The sequence below is a fragment of the Falco punctatus genome (genome assembly GCF_963210335.1).
Source record: "Falco punctatus genome assembly, chromosome: 19".
Classification (NCBI taxonomy): Eukaryota; Metazoa; Chordata; class Aves; order Falconiformes; family Falconidae; genus Falco; species Falco punctatus.
Window position 1 is genome coordinate 4,224,876 of NC_137599.1, and position 23,580 is coordinate 4,248,455.

Genomic DNA, 23,580 nt, shown 5'->3' on the forward strand with positions numbered 1-23,580 from the left:
CCCCAAAAGCCAGAGCCATAACAGCCCCCACTGCCTGTCCCTGCGGCCCCCCAAAAGCCAGAGCCATGTCAGCCCCCACTGCCCGTCCCTGCGGCCCCCCAAAAGCCAGAGCCATAACAGCCCCCACTGCCTGTCCCTGCGGCCCCCCAAAAGCCAGAGCCATAACAGCCCCCACTGCCCGTCCCTGCGGCCCCCCAAAAGCCAGAGCCATAACAGCCCCCACTGCCCGTCCCTGCGGCCCCCCAAAAGCCAGAGCCATAACAGCCCCCACTGCCTGCCCCTGCGGCCCCCCAAAAGCCAGAGCCATGTCAGCCCCCACCCCGCAGCCCCCCTGAAAGCCAGAACCATGTGGTCCCCCACAGCCCATCCCCTGCAGCCCCCCAAAAGCCAGAGCCTTGTCGGCCCCCACTGCCTGTCCCCGCAGCCCCCCTGAAAGCCAGAGCTGTGTCATCCCCAACCCCGCAGCCCCCCTGAAAGCCAGAGCCATATCAGCCCCCACCCTGCAGCCCCCCGAAAGCCAGAGCCATGTCGGCCCCCACTGCCTGTCCCTGCAGCCCCCCAAAAGCCAGAGCCTTGTCGGCAGGTAACGGGTTTATTCTTGGGTTTTCCTCCCCAGGAGCGGGGCAGTGGTGGCCGGCCAGGGGCCAGGGTGGACATTGTCACACGGTGCAGTTCCCCTCGCCGTAGCGCCGGCACTTCATCACCTTCAGGTAGGTCTCCACCTTGTGCAGGTCCTTCTTGAAGCAGGAGAGCAGGCCGTAGTTCTTCAGCAGGGCGTCCTCCGTGCGCAGGTGGATGTCGAATTTGTCGTAGGTGGGTTTGAGCAGCTGGGGACCCCGCGGACCCCTGTCCTCCAGCTCCTGCAAGGGGATGGAGGTGCTGGGGATGAGGGGCCCAGCGCCCAGACCCCCAGCCGGCTTTAGGGGAGGTTGGGGGTCTTCCGCCCCCCCCCCCCCCCCCCAGCCTCTTAAACGTACCAGGGAGTTTATGCATTTACAGGAAGGGTCATTGCGCAGGGGTGATGCTGCACTAATTGCTGGCAGGGAGAAGGGAGCTGGAGGGAGGCAGGAGCGGGTCTGGTGGGGTCATAAAATAAGGGGGAGTTGTGGGGTCTTCTCTCCGTAGCTGCTCCAGCCAAGGAGATGGGGAACCGGGCAAATAATTCTCTTTTCTTTCCCTTTCCCAGGGAACAAAGTTCTGACCCAAACCTGAGCCAGGCGCATCTGGAGCAGAGACCTGCAGCCTGCCGCTCCTGCCCTGCTCTGCTCCCCAGCTGGCACAGTACGCAGGGCAGTTGGGGTTAAGGAAAGTGTAAATGCATTAAATGTCATTATTTGTCTGCTTTCTGTGTGCTGCTTCCCAGTGCCCGAGCACATACCAAATGGCGAGCAAAATCTGGAAAGGGTGCTGATACACATACTTCAGCCGAAGTGCCAGGACAGAAGATCTCTGCTTACTCTCAGGGCCTGACTTTCAGACTTACTTAGATGCCAGAAGATGTAAATAATTGCCCAGATTCATTTCTTATAGGTCTCAGAGCTCTAGCTACATGATGATGCTGGCAGATAGACTGAGCTATAGAGCAAGCATAACTGAAAAAGGTGTCCTGGCAGATAATAAGCTATTTCATTTAAAACAACAAAGCAAAACTCAAGAGTGACCCTTGAAGAAGATCATGCTCCAGCTCTCACCAGCTGCCTGGGTGCTGTATTAATCTAAGAGAAACTTCAGAGCCTAGGCTTCCATCTGTATGCAGGTTGTTTTTATAAAATGTCCTAAGTCCTTAAAGCCAGGCTGCAAACCTTGCAAAATGTACTCCACTTTCAAGTATTTTGCATGGACATCTAGCAAACATTATGCTGCCATTTGTACAGCAGATTTAAGCAACTGAGTATTTTTTGGTGCTGGGTTTAGAAAGACTTTGGATCGGGACTGTTGTGATATTCCTGGTCTGTACTGCTCTGAGTGGTTATGGCAGTGCTATTAACGTTTTTTATGTGTTTTCTTATAGTCCCCAGTGATGAAACATGTGCAACAGGGTGTCATGATCCCATTTTCTTAAGGTAAGCGGAGTCCAAAGGATGCCACTGGTCTTCAGAGTGGAAGGTGGGGAGATTTCTCATAGCCTTTGGATCTTGTGGAAGACCCCGAGAGCTGAGTGCCCAGCGTCTAGGATATCCCTATTATTCTATAGTCATGCTACATGCTGCAACTTACCCTCATCAGAGCTTGGATCCCTTCTTCCAAGTCCTTTAGTTTCTCATACACTCTATCTGAGGTGCCAAAAACCAGATTGTTTGTGAACACCTTGCTTAGGTATTGCACTGGGGTCAGCCAGGACTGGATGAGAACCAGTGAAAACCGAAGAAGCTCTATGTCCTGAAATTAAGAAATAAAAGGATCAAAGCTGTGCAGGTGAGGTATTTGGTAGAGTTACCGGTGCATCTTGCTCCCTCTGAAACGACCTGGAGGTGACCTAGAGATGTGCTGCAACTTCAGCAGAGGCACACAAGTTTGGAAGCTGCAGAGCACCACCCAGACATGTGTGCTGCGCAGACAACGGTTTTTCTCATCCTTGGGGTGGGAATATGATTTATAGCACAAGCCCAAAGAGCCTGTCTTTCTTCATGCAGGGTTTAAATAGTAAAAAAGGGAGAGGAGGAATGAAGCGCTGAAGTGCTCACAGATGGAAACCCTCAGTTCCTGTAATGAAGCACAGCTGGGCTCTTCAAGCAGGTCTGTGCTTGCCCTGGGGGGAGAGAACTTACCGATTTCTGCTGGGCATCATCCTTCCCCGTGGGAGCAGGGATGGTTTCTGAGTAACAAAACGCTGCCTGGGAATTTTTGTTGGCGTGCCTTTGGTCCTCTGGAATATAGGTGCGTTCCTGTGGAGACATCCCAAATACACTCAGACCTGTTGCCCAAGTGCTGGGAGAAGACCATAGACACTTTGCTAAGCTGTCGTGAATGGTTACTCCTTGCAAAGAAATAAATGTGAGACATAAGGTGTCTCTGTACAGGGTTGCCAGGTAGGAAGCAGGAGTTTGCGTGTCGGCACAATAGCTACCAGACCTAAAGGTCTTGCTGTCACTAAGGCAAGGTGCTAAGCCTAATGCAAAACACTTTTGGACCAGGTTCTCCCACGGAGCAGATGAGCCCCAGGGACAGCTCTTGCCAAAGTGACAGCTCCTGCCAACAGCAGAAACTGGAGAGTTTTAAGCACTCAGACTCACCCAGAGCCAAAGGTGACCAACACAGTGAAGACTGGCAAAATATTCATGCCATCTCCCACTGCTGTCAGAGCCGGGTTTCTCTTTGAGGCAGCCGACCCTGAGCAGTAGTTTTGTGCATCGTGGGCAGCGATGGCCCCGAAGGAGGGGACTGTGCGGCACGAGAGGTGGGGCAGAGCTGAGAGGAGGAGACAGGGTCCAGGCTGATGGGACATAGCCTGTCCCATCCTATGAAGACCCTTTCTCCTCATCAAGAGCTGACAGAGAAGACACCCATAGTTCAAAAGTCTGTTTCTAGCAAGTTACACAGTCTTAAAACTGTCAGGCGAATGCAGAAGAGATGGCTGGAGGCCACAACACTTACGAACTCTTTGTATGTCTCAGCAGCCAGGAGGTGAAGATGCTGAGCCCTCAGCACCGCGTTGGCGAACAGGTTGGAAAGGGGCATGGCCGGGAAGGTGGCGGCTTCCTGCGGCCACTGCAGTCCCAGAGTGATCACAGCAATGAAGAGAGGAGAGAACCATGACCCTGCAGCAAAGCGGAGAGGTGTTAGCAGCCCCTTCGTGACTGCGCTGAGGCGGAGGGTGGCACTGGGAATTAAGTCCCAGCCTTTTCTCCCGGTGCTGGCTGCAGGGCTCACCTTCCTGGATGTCTTGCTGGGCTCTGTGGGTGAGCGTAGCCGCCCCCCAAATCCAACAAACCCCTGTCCCCTTTCACTAGACGTGCCCTCGGGGCTTCTGCTGCTGCCAGTGTTACAGGCAGTGTCTTCCTGGCTGAAGAGTCATTGTTGCTCCATGAAAACTAGTCCATGTCCCTGTGTTTTTTCCTAACTCATGTTTTTCTGTAGGCCTTGTCCTCGTGAGAAAAGCAGCCTGAACTCCTCTTCATTGCATGAGCAAGCAGAGGATGGTGAGTACCTGGTGAGGACCTGGGGGTCCCTCGCTTTAGCCTCAGTTTACACAGTGCTGCTGACCTGAACCCGGCTGTCAGCCTTCACTAGGATGAGAGCTGACGATGTTCCCTGTGCTGTCACCAGCTGCTTTTGCTCTCTGGGACATGCCTGTAGAACCTGGTGATCTTTGTCAAGCCTAAAGGTTTTCAGCTCCTGACAGCTAACTCACACAAGCGTCCACCTGGGCTTACAAAGACCATGAAGTTCATCTCAGACTAATGCCCTTCAGTGGAGGAATGCCCTAGGCATTAGACATCATCCTGATCCATCTTAAACTTTGCTTATGAGTTTTAATATCCCTGCCAACACTTACATTAACAACAACTGTTATAACTGTGATTTAACCTTGTTCTTCATCTTCTCCACCCTCTCTCCTTGCCCACTTTAGGCTACAGACTGCCCAAGTTAATTCATGGATTAAAGTCACACTGTAGGGAAAGGTTTTTTTTTTCATTGATTTCTAAGTTGCCACATTTTAATTTAGGGCTGGCAGGGAGCGCGTATAGCCATCACAACCACAACCACATATATATATATGTGGTATAGCCAACCACAGTACCACCCCAGCATCATCTGCCATCACCCTCAGCATGCGACAGCACTGACAACCCTTTAAAACTGAAATAAAGAAAAGTACCTGGAGCCATCTCTGCCTGGTGAGTTGCTCAGGTGTTGCTTGACAGTGATTGTTTCTTCCTTTCATCTAGGCTGGTAAAGAAAACTGGTGAGCCACCCCTTATATAGCAGGGGGTTTGTTTAAAATGTATATATGTGTTGACGATCACAACAACTTCTCTATATTTTCTCCGTGCATAAATGCACAAGTGTTCGCAATGGTGCTACCTAATTGTAGTCATTTATACATAGATGTAAAGGTTGGGGAGGTTGTTTGCCTAGGGATGCAATCAGTGCTGGATGATTTCACCATATTCTGCTGTTTACTGCAAATAAAAGTTTCTTGATCATTGGAAGACCCATCCCAAATCAGACCAGTGCTTTTTCATGGTGGAAGTTGCCATGTCACCTGATTTTCCTGCCTGGCTCTGCAGCCTTGGCCCGCAGTTAACAGGGCTGACTGGTCCATTTGGGAGATGTTTTGGGAGACTTGAAGCAAGTAGAATATTTTCCCCTTTATTGTTAGCGGGAATAGAGCTGGATGGATAGTCAGATGGATCCTGTTGCTGGCAAGTAATTTTGTGCGATTTCCACCAAAATTTCAAAAGTTCAGCAAACGGTTTTGGTGAGCCTATTTGCTCTAAGTGTGACAAAGAGCTGTTGTACTCAGGTGCTTGTTTGGGTACCAGCCTGCCCACTGCAAATCCAGGTGCCAGAGCTCTGGGAGTTTTCTCACACCCTTAGCTGGACAAGGCTGGGAGAAGATCTGGTGACGAGCGTCCTCCTGCTCTTGCCTGAGATACAAACGTGAAGTGTCTCTGGATTAAGCAAAGGGCTGGTGTGGACAGGAGGTAGGGGAGGTGGGGAAGAGGAGAGGTCACAGCACACCTATCCCTGCTTTTGAGACAGAACCTGGATGGGCAACTCCAGGAGGGGCTTAAAGGACTTTTACTCCCCACAAGGCACTGCTTGTCCCAAACCACACGGTTTTGGCTCTTTCTCTGGGTGTCAGGGACTGCTCCCTGGTCAGGGTGGTGATGTGGCTGCCTTGGACCCTGCGTTTGCTGTGACCCCTGGTGTGGCTCTGGTTTCCAAGAGGCAGCATCATCGCCGGGGTGGCTGGAGCAGAGGGTGCAAGAGCTGGTTAATAAACATGCCAGGGAGAGCGCAGTCTGTTCCGAGAAGCCCCCGGGTGTTTGCTCGCTGGAGATGTGGTGGTGTCGCACAGTAAATGTCAGTCCCTAGAGAAGAGGGAACAGTGGGTCCTGCAGCTATCAGGTATCCCGTCACCCAATAGCCAGCAACATCTGGGTGTGTTTTTCTACTCCAGGTCGTGTTTAAATATGTCAATATTTGTCAGAGATGAGGAAAGCAGCAGGCACCCCAGCCCAGCACAGGCTCTGCTGCCCGTTAATGATGATGCTCTTACCACCGCAGCTAGGTCGGTACAGCAACTTGCACCTGAGTCCTGCCCATCATTGCTGCCCTGCTGCCTCCCTATCTCTGTTAGTAAAAGCGTGGTAATAAATCAACTTTTTTTATGTTGCAGCCAAGCACAGAGATAGCAGGATGATCCAGGCTCGGCGGTGCCCCTGAGGCTTGGTTTGTTCCCTATCATCTCTGAGCATTAAATGAGGCAGAAGTGTCGTGGAGAAGGCAGTGCGTGACTGTGAAGCGCTGGGCTGGGCAAACACATGCCACTGGCAGAATTACAGTTGCATAAGCAGCTCTCAAATATCAGCTTGGCATTTTTCTAGCTTTCAAATGCCTGCATTTGCGGCCCAAAGTAGCATTTCATCATAACACTGTGATTTCCGAGTTCCTTTTTCTTTTTTGAACGAGACAGAACCCCTCAGTTCTCTGCAGGATGGGCCCTTACCCTGAGCATCACCAGCAGCATCTAAACAAGTGAAGCAATTCTCCTTTGGAGGCATGTGTACACCCTGGGTCCTGGTGACCCCCCAGCCTGGGATGCTTATGTGGCAAGGACCTTCCCAGCCAGGTGGGTGAGCCGAAACCAGTACAGAGGAGCCGGCTGCTGGCCCGCAGCCCAGCCCCGCTCCTTGGTGGGCAGCGACGTGGTTGACGGAGGTTTGAAGTGACGGTTGACCCAGGAGGGTAAATATTCCTTGTCAGATTGGACTGATGGGTTTTATTTACTGGAGCTGGAACTGCTCAGTTTGACTGAACCCATTTCTAAAGATGAGACTGGAGAGGTCCAGGACAGCAACCCAGTCTGTCTAACCATCCGGCTGGTGGTAGGGATAGCAAATCCGGACAAAATACAGAGCCTGGACTATATATACTGAAATAGATTTATTTACATTCAAAGCATTTTAAATACAAACCTATCTCAATATAAAACTAAAACAATGCCCTGTCTCCAGGCTCCCTAGAAACTATGTGTAAACATTTTAAATAAACCACTAACACTACAGAAACGTTTATTTGCTTCTGGCATTTTAAAGGAAGCCGAAGCCCTGGGCTGAGAGGGTGGCCGTGCACACAGAGCAGAACTGGTGTTCTGAAACTGCTTTTTGACACGGGTGGCTTCCTCTCCAGGTGCAAACGACAGGTTCTCCTCGTTTTCGTATTACTCGGTGTCAGTTGAATGAGTTGTTTACGCAGAGCGGAGATAAAAGGTCCGGAATTGGGAAGGCCAGAAAATCCGCCTTCCACTTCCATTTCGTAACTGAAAACAAGGGATGGAGGGATGAGTTCTGCTGGTCCTTGACAAATATAGAAACTGGCAACAGCCCCTTCACTTTTCTCACTGTGAATAATCTTTATTTAATTAATCATTTTTATAAGTAAACCATGTTTAAGTAACTTGTGTATACATGTGCATGCAACAAATTTGGGATAGTTTTATTTAACTAGTAAAAATCAATCCTAAAATGCTTGTTTTATGCTATTTTGGTTGAATTCGTTTTCCATGAAGGTGGTTTACTGGTAAAAAAAGGGCCATGCTGTTCCCTGCGGAAAAGCCCTGTTTGCTCACAATTTTACCCTCCTTCTTCTGCTGAGTGTTTTGGGAAGCGGAGCAGTCCTGCCTGCTTCTTCTTGGAGCCCAAAATGTCATGAGCAATAGGGGTGCAGTGACTGTGGCCTCTCTGAGTGGGGGCAGGCTTCCAGCCACGCAGTCCTCATCACCCCCTTGTCCTGCCAAGCCCACCCAACCCACCGCGCTGTGCTGCCCGTGCTGCTCCAGACCCCCCAAGCCCTGGCACTGGGTGCCCAGCCAGCCCCACACCCCATCACCCCCATGGCTGCTGGTGTTATGCCTTGATAGCTTTTATTAACAAAACCAATTAGCACTGCTCTGCTCCTCTGTAGATGTTTTTAGCTTCTCTTGTGACACCAGATGTAGCCAGGTGCTGAGCTCCTGGCCCTGGGTCCTGTTCTCCTGCTTTGGGTCCTGGTGATGGTCTTTGTGTCCCATCCCAAGCTGATGTCGTGGGACCGTGGGGGTCCTCCTGTGCATGCTCAGTGAGAGCTTCCAGGGGAGCCTCACGACTGCTCTCGGCTTTACATCACTGGGCTCGGGACTCTGACGGGGTGAAGTTTGGTTTCTAGCTAAGGTGGACCCATGAAAAGCTGTTGCTTATTCCCAGAGCATCCCTCTGACACCTGCAGCAGGGTTATGGGACACCCCCGGCCCAGGCACGGCAGGACGGAGCAGGATGTGAATTTACCCATTACCTTTATTAGGACTTCAAAAAGCAGTTGGACATTTGTGTCCCACAGTGTACAACTTTCCCATAGGTTCTGAGGTCGCACACGTCCCTCACCATGGGGACGTCCTTGTGGCACGGACCAGCTCTTGCCTGGAGAGGAGCAAGCCTTGTGCAAGACTCTCTGGGTGAGAGCCGTCTCCTCAACTTTTCCTGTAGTCTTTGGGGAGAAAGAGGTGCTTTTGGAGGACTCTCCTTCTCAGAAAACTGCCAGCTTGGCCTGCTGGACACCTCCATGGCTTGCGAGCTAAACAGTGGCCCAAAATTCACTTGTTATAATGCCCACATGGTGCTGCTCACCTCAGCTCCTCTGCCAGGGCTGCAGCAGGGTCTTGCAGCGCAGGAGGGTCCTTGCAGCATGAAGAGTGATCGTGCCTGGTCCTCTCCTTCCCAAGGATGGTAGGGCTGGAGGAGACCCACCCACCACCCACCCTGGTGCTTCCATTGCATTAACCATGCAGGAGCTCAGCACCGCAGTGTGGGGCTGCCTGGGGTTTGGGGCCAGTTTGCTGCCAGGGGGCTTGCAGGTGGCTCCTAATTTCTACATAGGCTTTAGGGGTTCATCAGCGGGGTGGTAAGAGGGGCAGCTGGGGCAGGGCAGCCTTGGTGGGCACAGCCTGGGTGCAGCAAAGCCAGCACCCAAGGGCAGCAGGACTTGAGCTCCGTGCAAGGCTGCTGGAGGTGATTTGCAGCCTGGGATCGCAGCCCAGTGGTCCAGGGCAGGAGCCGGGGGTCCAGGGCAGAAGCCGGGGGCCTGTCCCTGCCGGTGCTGGCAGGGTGCTGGCAGGGAGCCGTGCCGCCGGTGCCAGCCTGGTGGTGGGTGTAGGACCCCTCACTCTTCACCTGGGTGCTCCCCAACTGTCCACTTGGCCTTCACATCCCGGAAAGGAGTGATGTCCTCGTAGGTGGCCATCTGCTCCACCTCCAGGCCCTGCACCAAGAAGAAGAAGGTTGAGACATGGGTGCAGGACCACGGTTCCATGCACAGAGCATCCCCCTTTGGGACCCCCAAGTGGGGACCCATCTCCAGGCTATTCCCTCAGAGATCGGGGCAGCTTCTGAGAGAGAAGATGAAGATAGATGGCTGGATGGGCTCAGAGCTTGGCTTGGTTTTACGAGCAGATCTTCAAGGCTGATGTGCAACAGGCACTTGGGAGGAAGGTGCCCTGATGCGCCCTGCGAGGGCTGGTGGTCCCTGGCAGACGCCCAGCAAGGGCACAACTGGCTATTTCAAGGCTCAGGTTGATATTACAAAGGTACTTCTGTAATAAATGCAGCATTACCTCATAGGTATGGTCCTCCTCTGGGCTTTGCTTGCCTTCAGCCTATGGAGAAGAGAGTCACAGGCCGGGTGTCAGCACTCACCGAGATCCTCCCACTCCCTGTCCCTGGCATTGTCCCCCGAGGCCAGGTCCCACTGCTTCCACAGGGGAATCCATGCAGTCCCCGACACCATTTTAGATGCTTACTTTCCCACTTCAGCAGGATGGTGCTGTGAGCACCGCAGCAGTGAAGCTGGGGACATCCCTGCCGCTGGAGACACTGTCACTTACCTTATCCAGGAAGAGGAGCATGGGGATGCTGATGAAGATGACAAGCAGGATGGACTGGATAATGATGATAGCGTCTTTCAGGGTGTTCCTGCTCTGGAGCTGCTGGATGTTGCTGTGACCTGGGAGCAGCAGCACAGGAAGATCCCCAAGTCCCACCTTGTGCCAGGCTCCCAGGAAACAGGGGTGAGCTCAGCATGGCCACAGGCTCATGTGTCAGCCAGAGCGGACGGGAGGAACCAGGGTGACATGCCCTCCCCTCAGGAGAGACCAGAGCATTGTGAACTGGCCCTGGGGTTGGCATCAAGGACCAGCTCTGGGGTGAGACACCTTGGGCAGGACCCACCACTAACCAGGACCAGGAAAAATCTGATTTATTAGGAGAACGCAGTCCCTGGGATGTGTTTTGGCAGGATGGACATGCCAGGGCAAACCGGGGAAGGTTGTCCCACTGCTTGGTGGCTGGCAACGAGCAAAGAAATCTCTGTGGTGCCATGGAGCATCTACAGTTCTATCTGAAAGGGTCCCACCAGCATGGGGAAAGGTGGGTGCATAGGAGCATGATGTGAGGTTCATATAGAGGGGGAAGGGGTGAGAGAAGGAGAAGGAACGTCTCCTTGGGGTGCAGGGAGGATGGGGAGCTCCCACTCACTCAGGACTTTAAGCTCTGTCCCGCACAAGTGCGGCCGCCTCTCTGCCGTGCGGTTCTTGCTGTCACACACGTAGATGCCGTTGTCCTCGTAGGTGATCCTGGAGATGGTGAAGTTGATGAGGTGGGCTTTCCTCTCGATGCTGTAGCGGGAGGTGCTATAATCCAGCTCATAGAGGTCATCGCTGTCCTTTTCTGCTTTGTACCACTGCATGCTATGGGGCTCCTGGGTGTAGCAGATGAAGTGGACTGGCATGTTCTTCTTGGCTGCTACGTAGCGCGGATGCTGCTGCACCATGGGGCACCTGCTGCCTGCCAGGGAACAAGGGTGGTCATGGCAAGCAAGGACCTGGTGCCTGGGAGTGTCAGAATAAAAGCTGCCCCCATGAGACGCACCCCCCCCCCCCCCCCCCCCCCCAGCATCTCCCAAGTCAAGAGTTTTCCATTTCCATGGATTATACTGCTTTTGAGCATTCAGCTTTGTTTTGGTGGATTATAATCATCTGGGGGTAGAAACCAGAGACTTTTGGTGAAAACATGCTTTTGATGGAAACTCCTTTTTCTGTGGGAATGGCTTCACTCAAATACTTTTTTGCTGCTCCCACCCTTCTCTCTGTGCATCTCCAGAATTCCAGGCTGTGCTGGCACATACCATGGAGCCTTTGCTCAGACAAACCCATCTCCCCAGCTGGCTTCTCTCATGCTTCCACATTTTTTGCATGTTGCTGTATTTTGTGGTTTTGCCTGTGTTTTGGTCCCAGAGCTGGGGAGTTTGAGGACTTGTTTGGGTTGCAGAATTCGTGCTTAATACCCTGTGGGTGGGAACGGTGCGAGCGCTCTGTGTGTGAGCCCCGTGGCTGGTCCCAAGGCATGGCTTGTCTGTGCCACGTGCAAACGTGTGTGTGTTTAGGGAAGACAAAACGGATCCCACTTGGCAGAGGGAGAGCAAGCTGCAGGGCTGGGGAAGTGCCCTGGAGGAGGTCACAGCCTGGGAATTGCCTTTGTGATGGAGAAGGCCTGTGGGTGATGGGACATCTCCTGCTCTGCAGGGGATGGGCACCTTCATGGCATAGCCAGTGAGGACAGGGGGGACCTGGGGGACACAGGCAGGGAAAGACCGCAGTGCGTCTGAGCGGTTACCTGTGCTGCTCCTGGTGCTGTTCTGGTCTGCTGAGATCCCACCTGCAACACAGAAGAAGGGCCATGAGACAGTGGCCAAGAGGCCATGTAGGTCAAGCCCATGTAGGATGTCCCGTGTGGGATGGCATGTAGCATGGGCCCTTTGCGCCCACTCCTTACAGGGTGGAGTGCTCAGGAGCATCAGCCAGAGCCCCACTCAGAGCACGTGGGGCAGTGCAGGTTTGGGTTCAAACCCTTCAATTTCCATCCCATCTTCTGACTCTTCTCTAACTTTCAGGTTGGCATCCTAGTGAAACCTGCCTTTGCTATTAATATTCCCCCAGGCTGGCACCTCTCAGAAAGGGTCCAGACAGACTCACACATCTTTATTTACACTCTCCATTTTCTGAGTCAAGCAGAAACACTTTCCCTGCTGGGGCTTCCCTGGTCTTGGAGCCCCACGGTGGCCAGGGGACTTCTCAGACCCTGAGGCCGTGCAGCCCCCCAGGACAAGAGCAGGATGGAGCTGTGGGACCTGTGATGTGGTGCAGGAAGCGGGGTGAGGCGGAGACCCCCCCAGCACCCATGGGTGCCCCTGCCCGCAGCTCCAGTGCCCCTGTGCCTCGGTTCCTCTTGCTGCAGCTGGGCAGGAAGCACCAGCCCTGTTTACCGCAGCGCTTCAGTGCCCAGCTCTGCTTGCTGAGCCCTTGCCAGACCCCTGTGGGGAAGATGCATGGAGGTGGGGGCTGCACCACCTCCCAGCATCTTGGGGCAGCTGCAAAACTCCCCTCAGAAGAAGAAGAAGGAAGGTTCAGCTCCCTAGCCTGAGCTTTGCCCCGAGCCTTGCCACCCTGCTGCAGACCCTTCTGCCCCGAGCAGCAGCCTGGCAGGGACCTCCTGGCTCAGCCTTGGGCTCCCCTCCCTCCCCCAGAGCCTCTTCCATGTCCATGCTGCCCTGTTCACCTCCAGCAACTACACCTCTGCGGGCAAACTCTCCCCTTCAGCCCCATTTCTTTTTTTCTGAGATGAGGAGATGCGCCTTGCCTGGGCTGTGTGTTGGGTATGTGTCCCTGCCACCTGCGGTCCTGCCAGCCAGCTGAGACACAGGGCTTTGCCATCCGTGTCTTGTTGGTGTTTCTAAATGAAGATCGGGCTGGTCCCTCACCCTGAAAGTCCTCACACACCTCAAAACCAAGATTTCCATTGCAACCATGGGTGAGCTGAGCTTCCCCTTTCCTCATGAAGCCACCACAAGAGCCAGGATGAAACTCTGTGACCTCGAATCTGTGCTGGACTTGAGCAGTCACCCAACAGAAACGCTTTAGATACCCTAGATACCCTTTCTCTGGAGAACACAAGTTTCCCCAGCATAGGGTGGGATCTGCTGCAGGTTTTTGTGGGTGTCCCTGCACTGAGCAAGAGGGGTTGGATGGGAACAGGAGCTGTGTCCCAGGTTTAGCTGCTGTTTCTCCATGGGGCTGCAAAGGGGATCAGCACAGGCATGTTCAACCAGGGCCTACAAATCATGTCCAAGAGGATTTTTGCTCCCATTTCCTCTCCACTCCCAGGCACTGAACCCCACGGAGCAAAGGGATGTGGCTTGTCCATGGCCTCAGTGATGTTCTGGCCCCATCCTCAACAGCCCTTCTTTCCTGCCACCTGCAACCACAACCGGGCAGGCTCTGCACCCCCACAGCACCGGGCTCCTGCCAAAGCCAGCTGGCCATCTGAGAAAGTGTCCTGTCACTGCACCCCAACAGGAAGCAAAACCCTAAACCCGATGCAGGTGTTGAGCCCCAAGCCCCCGGGGGTCCTCCCTGGCTCCGCTGCGCCGGGGGCTGGCTCCCTGCACAAAGCAGGACTGAGAGCGGTGATTGCAAAGCTTAAAACAAATGCATTTAAAGCCAGACCTGGGTGAAGTCCCTGGGTGCACTAAGCAAGGGATGCGTGCTGGTGCATCTCCTGGCTGCGTGTTTCCTTGCTCTGAAATGCAAAGCCCGTCTTTGACACCTACCTGTGACCAGAGCCATCAGCCAGAGGTTCACCTGGAGCACCCAGACTCTCGTGCAAAACCCAGCCATCTTTCACTGCAAAGGGCAGGGAAGCATCCAGTCAATGGCCCTTGCTTCTGCAATACCCCGCAGCCTCTCCAACCACCTTGGCCTCCGTACCTAAAAATGGCAAAGCTGCTGCTACGAGACGGCCCCTTTCCTGCTCATGTAAATCCTCCTCGACGGGGACTTTCCCCTTGGGGCTGGTTTTGAATGCAGCGCAGACGATGGGGTGGCTGGTGCCTGCGCCCTGCGCCCTGTCCAGCCTCGTGTCCCTGGGCTGTGCTCGTTATTTGATGGAGGTGACCGTGACTGGTGTAGGTCTGCACCAGAACCGGGGATGAGCCCGTCTGCAAAGTGGTTGGTGATGCCAAACCGGGGCTGAGCACGGGAATGTGCCCAGGGAGCGGGATGTGACTGGCAGCATGTCCGCGCTTCTGTGGGGGTAGAAGATGTAGGTGACCCCCAGGGTGGCATCCCAGCTCCACAGCAGCATGGGCAGATCCCCCTGCTCCCCCCTCCACCCCTCCCCCGGCGCATTTAACCCTGCGGTTGATGGGCAGGGCTGATGCTGGCCCAGTTGCAAGAGCTGGAGCAGGAATGGGGTGGGAAGAGGGGATGTTTGTGGGGTTTCTGCTCTCTGCTTATTGTGGGGTGCACCGGGACTGGTCCCCCAGCTCTCATCCTGCATTCTGGATTGTCCCTGAAGCCAGCCTTCCAGGGAAGGATGAAATCTGGAAGAGGAGAGAGATGGCCAAAACGAGGTGTCACCTCCCTGGGTGCCTGCCATGCCCATCCTTCTCCACACCCTGTTTTCCATGACTGAGACCCTTCTCTGTGAGTCCTTTGGAGACAGTCAGTCCCTGGGGAAGTGCAACGTGGCACCCCAAGGTGAGCTCTGTCCCCTACTTTGCTCTGATGCAGAAATACGCTTTTCCACCGTGCCATGCCCTCCTGTGACTTACTGGCTGCGGATGAGCACTGAACTGTAACTCCATGTGAAAAACACCTTTGGGTACTTCTGCCAACCGTTGGTCCCCAGAGCCTGGGTCTCTCTGCCTGGGCCCTCCCCACACCTTCACCTTCTGCAGCTTTGGTGGCTTTTTTGCTGGTTCTGAGCATCTGGCGGCTGTTGGGAACTGGCCTGAGCCTCACCCTGTACACAAGGGGACACGAAACAAGAAAGAGAGAAATAAAGGTTTCCAGAGAAGGGCTGGCCCCAGGAGGGAAAGAGAGATGATGGGAGAGGTGCTCTCTCCTGAAAGAGCAGGCAAGTCACGCTGTGCGTGGTGCTGTACCTGCTGCCATCACTCCAGGTCTTGTTAGAAAATCACAGCCTGGACATGACGTCCCGGCAAGGCAAAAGCAACAGGGCATCCCCATACGCTCGGCAGGCACTGGGGTGATTTTTATCAAGCCCAGGGGTTGGAGGTGGGAGCTGCGATGAGCAAGGCAGGGATGCTGGAGGTGCCTGGGAAAGCCCTGCAAGGCGATGCCAGGAGCGGGGCACAAACTAAAGGGTTTGCAGTGACGGTGGCAAACTACCCCGCTGCACTGCTCGCAGGCTCCTTGGAACCCTTGAGCAGGCACAGGGCTGGTCCAGAGGGGCTTGGTCTCCCCTTGAAGTCCCCTGTGCTTGCAGTACCCAGTGGCACAGGATGTAGGGAGACCTGATGGCTGCGTGGGAAGGGTCCTGTGTCCCCATGCCTCATCCCCTGGGCCACCCTGGCTCCCCAGCCCACGGCACCTGGCCAGACCATGCCCTGTGGGCACAGCAGAGCTGCTGCCGGGCAGCTGCACCCTTCTCCAGCCCATTCCTATTCATCAAGGCTTGGGTTTCACTGCTGTCCTCTCCCCTGCCACAGGAGGACAGGGACGGTGGGTTGTGTCACCTCCTCTCTCCAGCCCCCTGCCTGTATGGTACCGTGATGCTCCTAACTTGAATTACACTGGCCCTGGGATGAGCTGTTCCAGTGAGAGAAAAAACACAGTGGTGAGACCGTGCCATGGCCCTTGGGGACGTCAGCAGGTCCTGGAGGCGGCTCCTCCTCCAGCCACACATTGACGCAGAAACCTCCTTCACCCACCTGCAGCCTTCTCCTTGTGATGCTGAACTGCTCCCGCATGGCCGGTGGGGCTGGTGGGCCCCCCAGAGCCTGCTACGGGGCAGCCTAGGGGGGCTGCACCTCCTCCAAGCCCACCTCTCTCTCCTTGGTTGGACCTGCAGCAGCATCTCCAATAGCTTCTAGGGTCAGGGCTCATTGCCGTGAGGCACAAGGGCTCCAGGGGATGTATTCATGAGCAGAGCAGAAGCGCTGGGGGCTGGGCTGGGCTGGAGATGCTCGGGGAGGCAGCCCAGGGGGGTCTCTTGTTCAGGATGGGACCACCAGGTCCTGCTGAGGACAGCAGGTCCAGCCAAGGTCATGCACAGGGTCTCCCCATATCTCCTTGGAGAAAAAGGAGGGTGCATTTACCCCTCCCAGGGTCAGGGAAAACATTTTTCCCCTCTAACACACACCAACACATTTAGTTTTGTAATAATAGACCATTTACAGTTGTTTATTTTAAGAAATGTACAAAGAAGAATGGCTTTAGCTCACACAAATCCTGCTCTTTGGCATTTTTTCCATCACCGACGACACATACGTACAAGCAGCATCGATTGTGAACCACAATCCGGGCTGGAAACTGCCGTGCCGTGGATGCTTCCCATGCAAACGCCACTGAAAGCAGCACAGGCTCCTGTTCCAGGGAGCATCACCCTACGCAACACGGAAAGGAAAGCACAACGCCACGGGATGAGCAGAGCGACCCTGGCTCTGCCACCTGGCTGACAGCACATGGATGCAAGCAAGCTCAGCACCGCCCCTGGCCAGCCTGAACATGGGGCATCCGTAACGGCTCAGCGCCAAAACAAGCCCAAGAAAAACAAAATATATTATTATTATATTAATAATACAAAAAGACAGACCCTTTGACTTCAAGAAGCAGCCCTTGTTTTAAGTGGAAGAGGTTTTAGTTCATGTTTGTTTTGATCAGGAGGGTTTTTTTTTCCCCCTTTCGAAGGCAGATGCCAGTCCAGAGCTGAACTCGGGGCCTTTTGCACAATTTTCTTGATTTGTTTTCCTTTTGCCCACCTGTGTAAAGAGCAGCAAAACCCTTTCCCCCCCACCCCAGGAGAACGCTCCTCTGCCAGGAGGGTTCCTGGCAAGGACCTGCCTGGCTCAGCAGAGATGCCAGCACGTGCCGCTGGGTCCCCTCCAGAGCCCCAGCCGAGGGAGGGATGCTCTGCCTGAGCATTCTGGGATGTCCACCCCGGTGGGACCATTCATCACCTTAAAGCTCCCCGTGCTCAGCGGCTGATGGGCTTCAGGGACCCCGCCAAAGCGGCTCGTTGCAAGGACCGTTCAAACACCTGCTCCGAGCCCTGGGGATGCATCTTGTTAATTACGGCTAATCAAGAGCGCTCCAGTGGGATGTTTCCTCTTGCTATGGGGCTTGAAGGAACCCTAGAGGTTTTCTAGGGGTTACGGGGACTGGGGATTCCTGGAGAAGGTTTTCCCAAACCCTACCCTTGCCAGTGGCTTTCCTGCCACAAAATCTGGATGAAACGGGAAAACAGAGAAGAAGCGTCACTATAAATACTGTTTACATTCGTACCGTAAAGACCTGAATGATTTATGATTTCAATGCATATTCAAAGACCTTTAAAACCTGATATTTAACCCTGAGAACATATCTGCAGATGCTTTGTTTGGGCTATGCAAACAAATCATTAAGACATAATTGCACTTTCTCTGTATGTAACAAAAAATAATCCATAAAGCTTATTCAAATATTCAAAAGAAAGGTGCTACTTTAAGACATTGAAGATTTTTGTTCACAAAACCTTGTTCTTTTCGGTAATTATTCTTAATATTATTTCACTTGGCTCATCTGTCACTGGCTACTCGGCTGCACTCTGGAAGAATAATACACAAGAAAATCTCTTAACTGTGAAATAACATTAATAATTACTTTAAGTAAAAGGACAGCCATACTCGTTTGTTAATGTCTGAAAAACATCGTTACCATGATGAGATCATTTCAAAACTAGAATGTTTCTCTTTCACCAACAGGAGATTTCACATTTAATTCTCATAAGAAAAAAAAATCTTAAACTGTTTGTAAGTGCAGTGATCTGTAACAACAAGGATTGGTAAGAGATCCTGCTTCGAAAGTTGTCTACTTGAAATATCTGAAATTAGCTCAATATCTAAGATCTATTGATCTGTATATGGAAGAGCTCTTGAAAAGGAGATACAAATGAAGTCTTTTCAGGCTGGGCAAGAGATGGAAGCCTCCTTCTGTTATACCAGCGACTCTTTCACAACACGTTCCTTATCACACACTTTTGCTTCACCTGGAGCATCTGGCGTCTCTGAGCTGGGAATGGGCACAAGACCAATGGCAGGGGCTGTCTCCACATCTGTCCCACTGTTCCCATACATCTCGTGCATTTTGGTGGCGATCAGGCCTTCCTTCTCGGGTGCGTCCTCCCTCAGGGCATCCTCGTCCTTACTGTGCCGGTACATGTAGGATGCCTGCTTCACCGAGCGCCTCAGGAGGTACCTCCGGAAAGCCCTCTGGATTTTTGTAGCACAGACTTCCTCGTGTTTCCTTTTCAGAGTGGTGGTGATGGGTTCGTAGGATACCTTTGAGGGGTTTGCAGCCATGAACTTCTCCTCCATGGTGGCCTTCAAGGCATCCATCTCTCCCGAGTCGCCCAGCACTTCCTTAGTCAAGGCAAACAGGATATCCAGACAGTGGATTTTGTCCCCAGCAACCATGGGTAGATCCATGGTGATTAGCTTGATCTTGTTTGGCTTGGGAATTTTGAGTGGCTCCTGTAAGGTGTCTACAAAGTCAGACAAGGTGCTGTACGCAATGAACTGGGTGGCGTCTGGGTCAAACTTCTCCCAAGTTTCATAAAACATTTCAAAATCATCTTCACAGAGGGGTTCGCTGCTCTCCTCCGTGGCCACGTTGAAGTTCTCCAGGATGATGGCAATGTACATGTTCACCACGATGAGAAAGGAAATGATGATGTAGCTGCAGAAGAAGAAGATGCCAATGGATGGGTTGCCACAGTCCCCTTTTACCGAACTGCCAGGGTTTTCCAGGTCAGGGTCGCAGTCGGGAGGACCGCTGTTCAGGATTGGGCTGAGGAGGCCATCCCATCCAGCCGATGTGGTGATCTGGAAGAGGCAGATGATGCTGTTCCCAAAAGTTTCAAAGTTGAAGATGTCATCGATCCCCGCCTCCTTCTTTACATAGGCAAAGTTGGACATCCCGAAGATGGAGTAGATGAACATGACGAGGAAAAGCAGAAGGCCAATGTTGAACAGGGCAGGCAGGGACATCATCAGAGCAAAGAGGAGAGTCCGGATGCCTTTCGCCCCTCGGATCAGCCGGAGGACACGGCCAATCCTTGCCAGCCTGATGACCCTGAAGAGGGTGGGTGATACAAAGTACTTCTCTATGATGTCCGAGAGGACGATACCTGTGAAGGGATGAAGAAGAGGTGAGTTTACCATGCTCTGCAGCCAACATAGGGAGGTGAGGTGGAGCTGCTTTGCTCCACCTGCCAGAGCTGGGCAGATACAGGGAGATGAGCCACCCTGATGGCACGCAGCTCTGCTTCTCTGGTGGCAAAGGGGAACATATTAAAAAATAAACTCTGAGCATGGACCCAAATATTAAATGCTGGCTGCTCCATTTCAGCAGCGCCAGGCAGCATGGAGACAAGGGGAACCCAGCACCAAGGAGGAGTGAGACACATCCCCAGCCCCCCACTCAGCCTGGTGGCATGGGGTGGCTCATATCTGTCTTGTCTCAGGGTCCTATGGCTTGGCCCCGCTCAAAGGATGTGTGTAAGGGGGTGGCCAACGACAGCTTGGTGGCGGTGGATCAGCTAGACCAACTCTTCATTATCCAGTGGGATCCCTGCGGAACCAGCAGGACTCACCTAAGATGGAGAGGATGACCACCACAAAGTCAAAGATGTTCCAGCCAATAGTGAAGTAGTAGTAACGCAAGGCGAGCATTTTGAGCACGCATTCTCCGGTGAAGATGACAATGAAGACCAGATTTATCATGTAGAGAACAGATGTTTTGAGTTCGCTTTGATCATCTGTTTCTACCATCATGGTCACCATGTTAAGACAAATCAGGATCATGATGGTTATGTCAAACACTTGCTTGGTAACGAAGTCAAACACCATCCCTTGAAACTTGTTCTGCCGTACGGGCCACGTGGGTGACAATGGAGAACCAGAGGTGAGGTGGGAACATGGGACAGACAGACACAAAACAGAAGACACAGCAGAAAGAGAAGAAGGAACGGTGTTTAACAGGATGTGGAAAACCTCAGGGTTGTGGCCAGTACAGGTCTCATGGCCCCAGAAAATCTTCTGGGAGGAGGATACCCAGCACCTTGCAGGATGAAGCCCACCTGGTAACACCACAGCCAGGAGATGTGGGCACAGGGGGCAGTTGCTTTCTAATTATATCTGCAGCTAATGCATTGGGGCAAAAGTAAACACATGGACAAGGTCTCACTTGAGAGGGCTATCAAAACCAAACCTGAGTCACAACTGCCTCTGTACTGGCTGGACCAGCGTCCCTTCTAGGAGTGCCGAGAGCCGAACTTTCCCTGAGTCTAACTCCTTTCAAGAGAGGAGTTTGGAGCTGAGCTAGGAGAAACCCCTAATCTCTGCAGAAGGGACACCCCACCCTTGCCAACAGACCCAGGGCTGAAGAGCAGACCCAAAGGGGGCTGCCTGCTGTGGACCTCTTCTGAAGCCCCAGCTCTTAGCAAGGTCCTTCTAAAAAGCAGCAATGGGGAGCCAGGATTTGGCCCCTTGTCCTGGCAAATGGTCTTCCCTAGGCCCTTCTCGTCCACTTGGAGACAGCTGGTCCCAATCACAGTGATTAACCCAACATACCGATGGCCTGGGGATGGGCTTCTGGGGTTTCTTGGAGCCAAGCTTCTTCATGGCATTATAGTATTTCTTCTGCTCTTCTGTCATGAAGATATCTTTGCCTCCAAAGTATAAAGGGAATCACAGCTGTTAGCCTTGGGAATTTGCCTCTTCCTACCAAGCACGGTGGCCCTGGTCCCCTCGCTCCATGACCGTGCTGGTCCCCCCCTCCCCATCCTGGACCAGCACCTCGGGAGGGAACAGTGGCCGCAGGACCCAGAAAATACTTATCTTTTTCTTCTGCTGGTTGAAGTTGTCAATGATGACGCCGATGAAAAGGTTCAGGGTGAAGAAGGCACCAAAGATGATGAAGATGACGAAGTAGATGTACATGTAGAGGTTGATCTCATACACTGGTTGCTCTTCAATCTGACCAGGAGAGATGGGAAATGTGAGACTATCCTTCTTCAGGAATTGTGTCCCCAAGCCCCCAGACAAGGGGTCACTGTATCCGGACAGAACCATGGGGTGCCTGCTCCAAAACTTTGGCAGGTGCTGTGTGGGTTGAGTGGTCCCCGTGGGAGCTGCCATGGGAAGGGACATCCACATGGCACCGGCTGGGGGATGGATGTGCTGACCCCCCATCCCACCGCGTGGGCTGGGGAATAGGAGAGGATGCCCAGGTGCAGCGATATCACTGAGCAAATTAATTTCTTCACAATAGTTAACTTTCCAGGGGCTCAAGCATAGGCAAGAGGGGAAAGGAACAGTGGTTTAATTTGTGCCACACCAGCACCTGGGGGTGGCACAGCCTGTCAGCCTCAGAAAACACTCCTCATCTCGAGGGGCATCACTTCATCCTGCTCCACCCTTGGATGGAGACATCCCATGGTGTCACAACTGCCTTCCCGCATTTTGAGGAAACCTCTTGGCAGGAGAGAGCGGATTTTCTCCCCGGGCAGCTTTGCCCCTGGTGCCCACGGAGGCAGAAGCCCCGGCCATTTTCAGAGGGAGCTGGAAGTGGCTCCTTTGCTGAGCACCGGCAGCTGTGGCTGGGGCAAGGGGAGCAGCTGTGTCTGATGCTAAAAAAGGGAACGAAAACAATACCTTCAGGACGTGGGTGTGCGGGGCTGATGCCCCAGTGGGGCAGGTTTGCTTAATTAGAGAAAGGTAGGAAGTCCCTCCTGCTGCGGTGGCTCATGTCAGTGTGCACGCACACGGGCTGGCATGGGGACACTTTTTGGGATGGATCACAGTGGAAGGTCTCTGCATGAAACTTCAAAACAATTTTTTTTGTTTTTTTGGTAACACATTTAACCCAAAGGTTAATGTTGGCTGCTCTGTTTTAACCCATTTATTGCTCAAGGCAAGCCAGGCACTTTCTCCAGGACAGGATAAGCTCTCCCAGCTGGAGGGGCATGTGGAGTGCATCGTCTCACAGCAGGGTGAAGGATGAGCCCTCTGGGCTGGAGCTGCAGAGGCAGAGCGGGGATTTTGGACCATGAAGCTGAAGCTGAGAGGAGTGGGCTCATCCCCAGCTGTAGCCTGGCTGGGAGCCCAGCGTGGGGGCCAGGCTGCAGCTGGGATGCAGGTGACAATGACACGGGTGGCACAGGGACACAAGGGGCTGCCCTTTGTGAGGCTGTGCACCTCAGCAGGGGGCACATTTTGGGGGTTTCTCCACCCTTTAGCCCATGTCCTAGCTGAAGCCATGGGTGGGATGCTGGCAGTCCCTGGCACCAATGGGCAGAGTCGGAGGGGATGCTGTGGCCGAGGGGTCCATCCCCAGCCTGCGCCAAGCTGCACCTCAGCCCCGGGACTCTGCTGCCAGTCTGCCGGGGGAACCAGCCCAGTGGGATGAGCGATGCCTGGTGCTGGTTGTGAGACATCCCTGCCTGTCCTCTCACCTCGCGCGAGTCCACGGCAGCGTACATGATGTCCATCCAGCCTTTGAAGGTCGCCTGTGGGAGCAGTGGAGAAGAACAGATTCACTGGGAGGTATCTGGGGCTAGGGGGGGAGGCGGGGGTGGTGGGTGCGTGTTTGGGGCTTAGCTCTGAGCCCGCCTGCTCAGCCCAGAGCTACAGCTTCTCGGTGGGAATGGCAAGGGAGGGACCATGAGTTGAATCCACAAGAAAAATGCCCCGATACAAAACCACTGATATTTGCACATGTGCACACGTGTGCACTCGCATGGACCATTCTGGGGCTGAGGTTACCAGCGACCTCCCAAAACACCGCTGCAAACCAGGCTGGGAAAAGAAGCAATTGACTTTTCTCCCCAAACCAAAGCGCGTTTTCCCGACGGCAGAGCCATACCAGGGCCGGCTGCCTCCCTCCCGCTCCCAAACTGTGCCGGCTCCACGGCCCTGACTTCTGTATCGCTGCTCTGCTACCTGCTGGACCCGACCCTGGTGGGGCAGGGGGCTACTCTGCACCTCCCACAGGCTTTTGCTGCTGATTTGTTAAACAAAAAGCCTCAACATCTTGTTTCCTGAACCTGATGGAACAACAAACCTGAAGAGGAAGCTAAATTTAAAGCTAGTTGATTAGCTTGGGTTATGCTCCGATTCTGCAACTGCCAGTTCCCCTGGATCCGGTAGGAATAACCCCAGCCCACCCACTAATGGAGCCCACACCTAGATTTTTATTAAAATTGTGGTGAGCAGTTCCCCTTCTGTTTGCCTGGCTCAGCTGCAAGGGGTTTGGTGGAACACGGC

At 53.5% G+C, this 23,580-nt stretch overlaps 3 protein-coding genes across 6 annotated transcripts in view; all 3 read right to left on the reverse strand.

The window, feature by feature from the left end:
• Nucleotides 1-554: 554 nt before the first annotated feature.
• Nucleotides 555-4,391, reverse strand: GH1 (growth hormone 1; the record flags this gene model as incomplete). Its single annotated transcript, XM_080369445.1, has 5 exons — nt 555-860; nt 2,218-2,379; nt 2,769-2,885; nt 3,595-3,999; nt 4,374-4,391. The coding sequence occupies 5 exons, from the start codon at nt 4,389-4,391 to the stop codon at nt 660-662; spliced, it is 903 nt and encodes a 300-aa protein (XP_080225571.1). The 3' UTR covers nt 555-659.
• A 4,092-nt stretch (nt 4,392-8,483) lies between these two features.
• On the reverse strand, nt 8,484-14,051 carry CD79B (CD79b molecule). 2 transcript variants are annotated; one of them, XM_080369471.1, is made up of 6 exons: nt 13,864-14,051; nt 11,871-11,912; nt 10,734-11,042; nt 10,085-10,203; nt 9,815-9,856; nt 8,484-9,462 (listed from the first exon to the last, which is right to left on the reverse strand). In XM_080369471.1, exons 1-6 carry the CDS (start codon nt 13,928-13,930, stop codon nt 9,364-9,366), a joined length of 678 nt encoding a protein of 225 aa, XP_080225597.1. In that variant the 5' UTR covers nt 13,931-14,051; the 3' UTR covers nt 8,484-9,363. The 2 variants fall into 2 exon arrangements, with proteins under 2 accessions (XP_080225597.1, XP_080225598.1); XM_080369472.1 differs by having other exon boundaries at nt 10,734-11,038; nt 13,864-13,949.
• Nucleotides 14,052-14,182: 131 nt separating this feature from the next.
• The window catches only part of SCN4A (sodium voltage-gated channel alpha subunit 4), a 46,651-nt gene continuing 37,253 nt past the window's right edge, over nt 14,183-23,580 (reverse strand). For all 3 annotated transcript variants that reach the window (XM_080369451.1, XM_080369450.1, XM_080369452.1), the window contains 5 exons: nt 22,770-22,823; nt 21,154-21,291; nt 20,887-20,991; nt 19,908-20,178; nt 14,183-19,442 (listed from right to left, as the gene is read on the reverse strand). In XM_080369451.1, coding sequence (XP_080225577.1) covers nt 18,250-19,442; nt 19,908-20,178; nt 20,887-20,991; nt 21,154-21,291; nt 22,770-22,823 — 1,761 coding nt within the window. In that variant the 3' untranslated portion in view covers nt 14,183-18,249. The remainder of the gene's footprint in view (nt 19,443-19,907; nt 20,179-20,886; nt 20,992-21,153; nt 21,292-22,769; nt 22,824-23,580) is intronic.

Bases quoted from the DNA above. Each gene is read 5' to 3' on its own strand.
- CD79B (XM_080369471.1), bottom strand. From the start codon at position 13,930: ATGGCTGGGTTTTGCACGAGAGTCTGGGTGCTCCAGGTGAACCTCTGG. The intron at 10,204-10,733 runs GTGAGTGGGAGC...TGCTGCTCCCAG, and splicing joins GACAGAGCTTAAAGTCCTGA to GTCACAGCAACATCCAGCAG. The intron at 9,463-9,814 runs GTAATGCTGCAT...TTCTTGGTGCAG, and splicing joins AGGAGGACCATACCTATGAG to GGCCTGGAGGTGGAGCAGAT.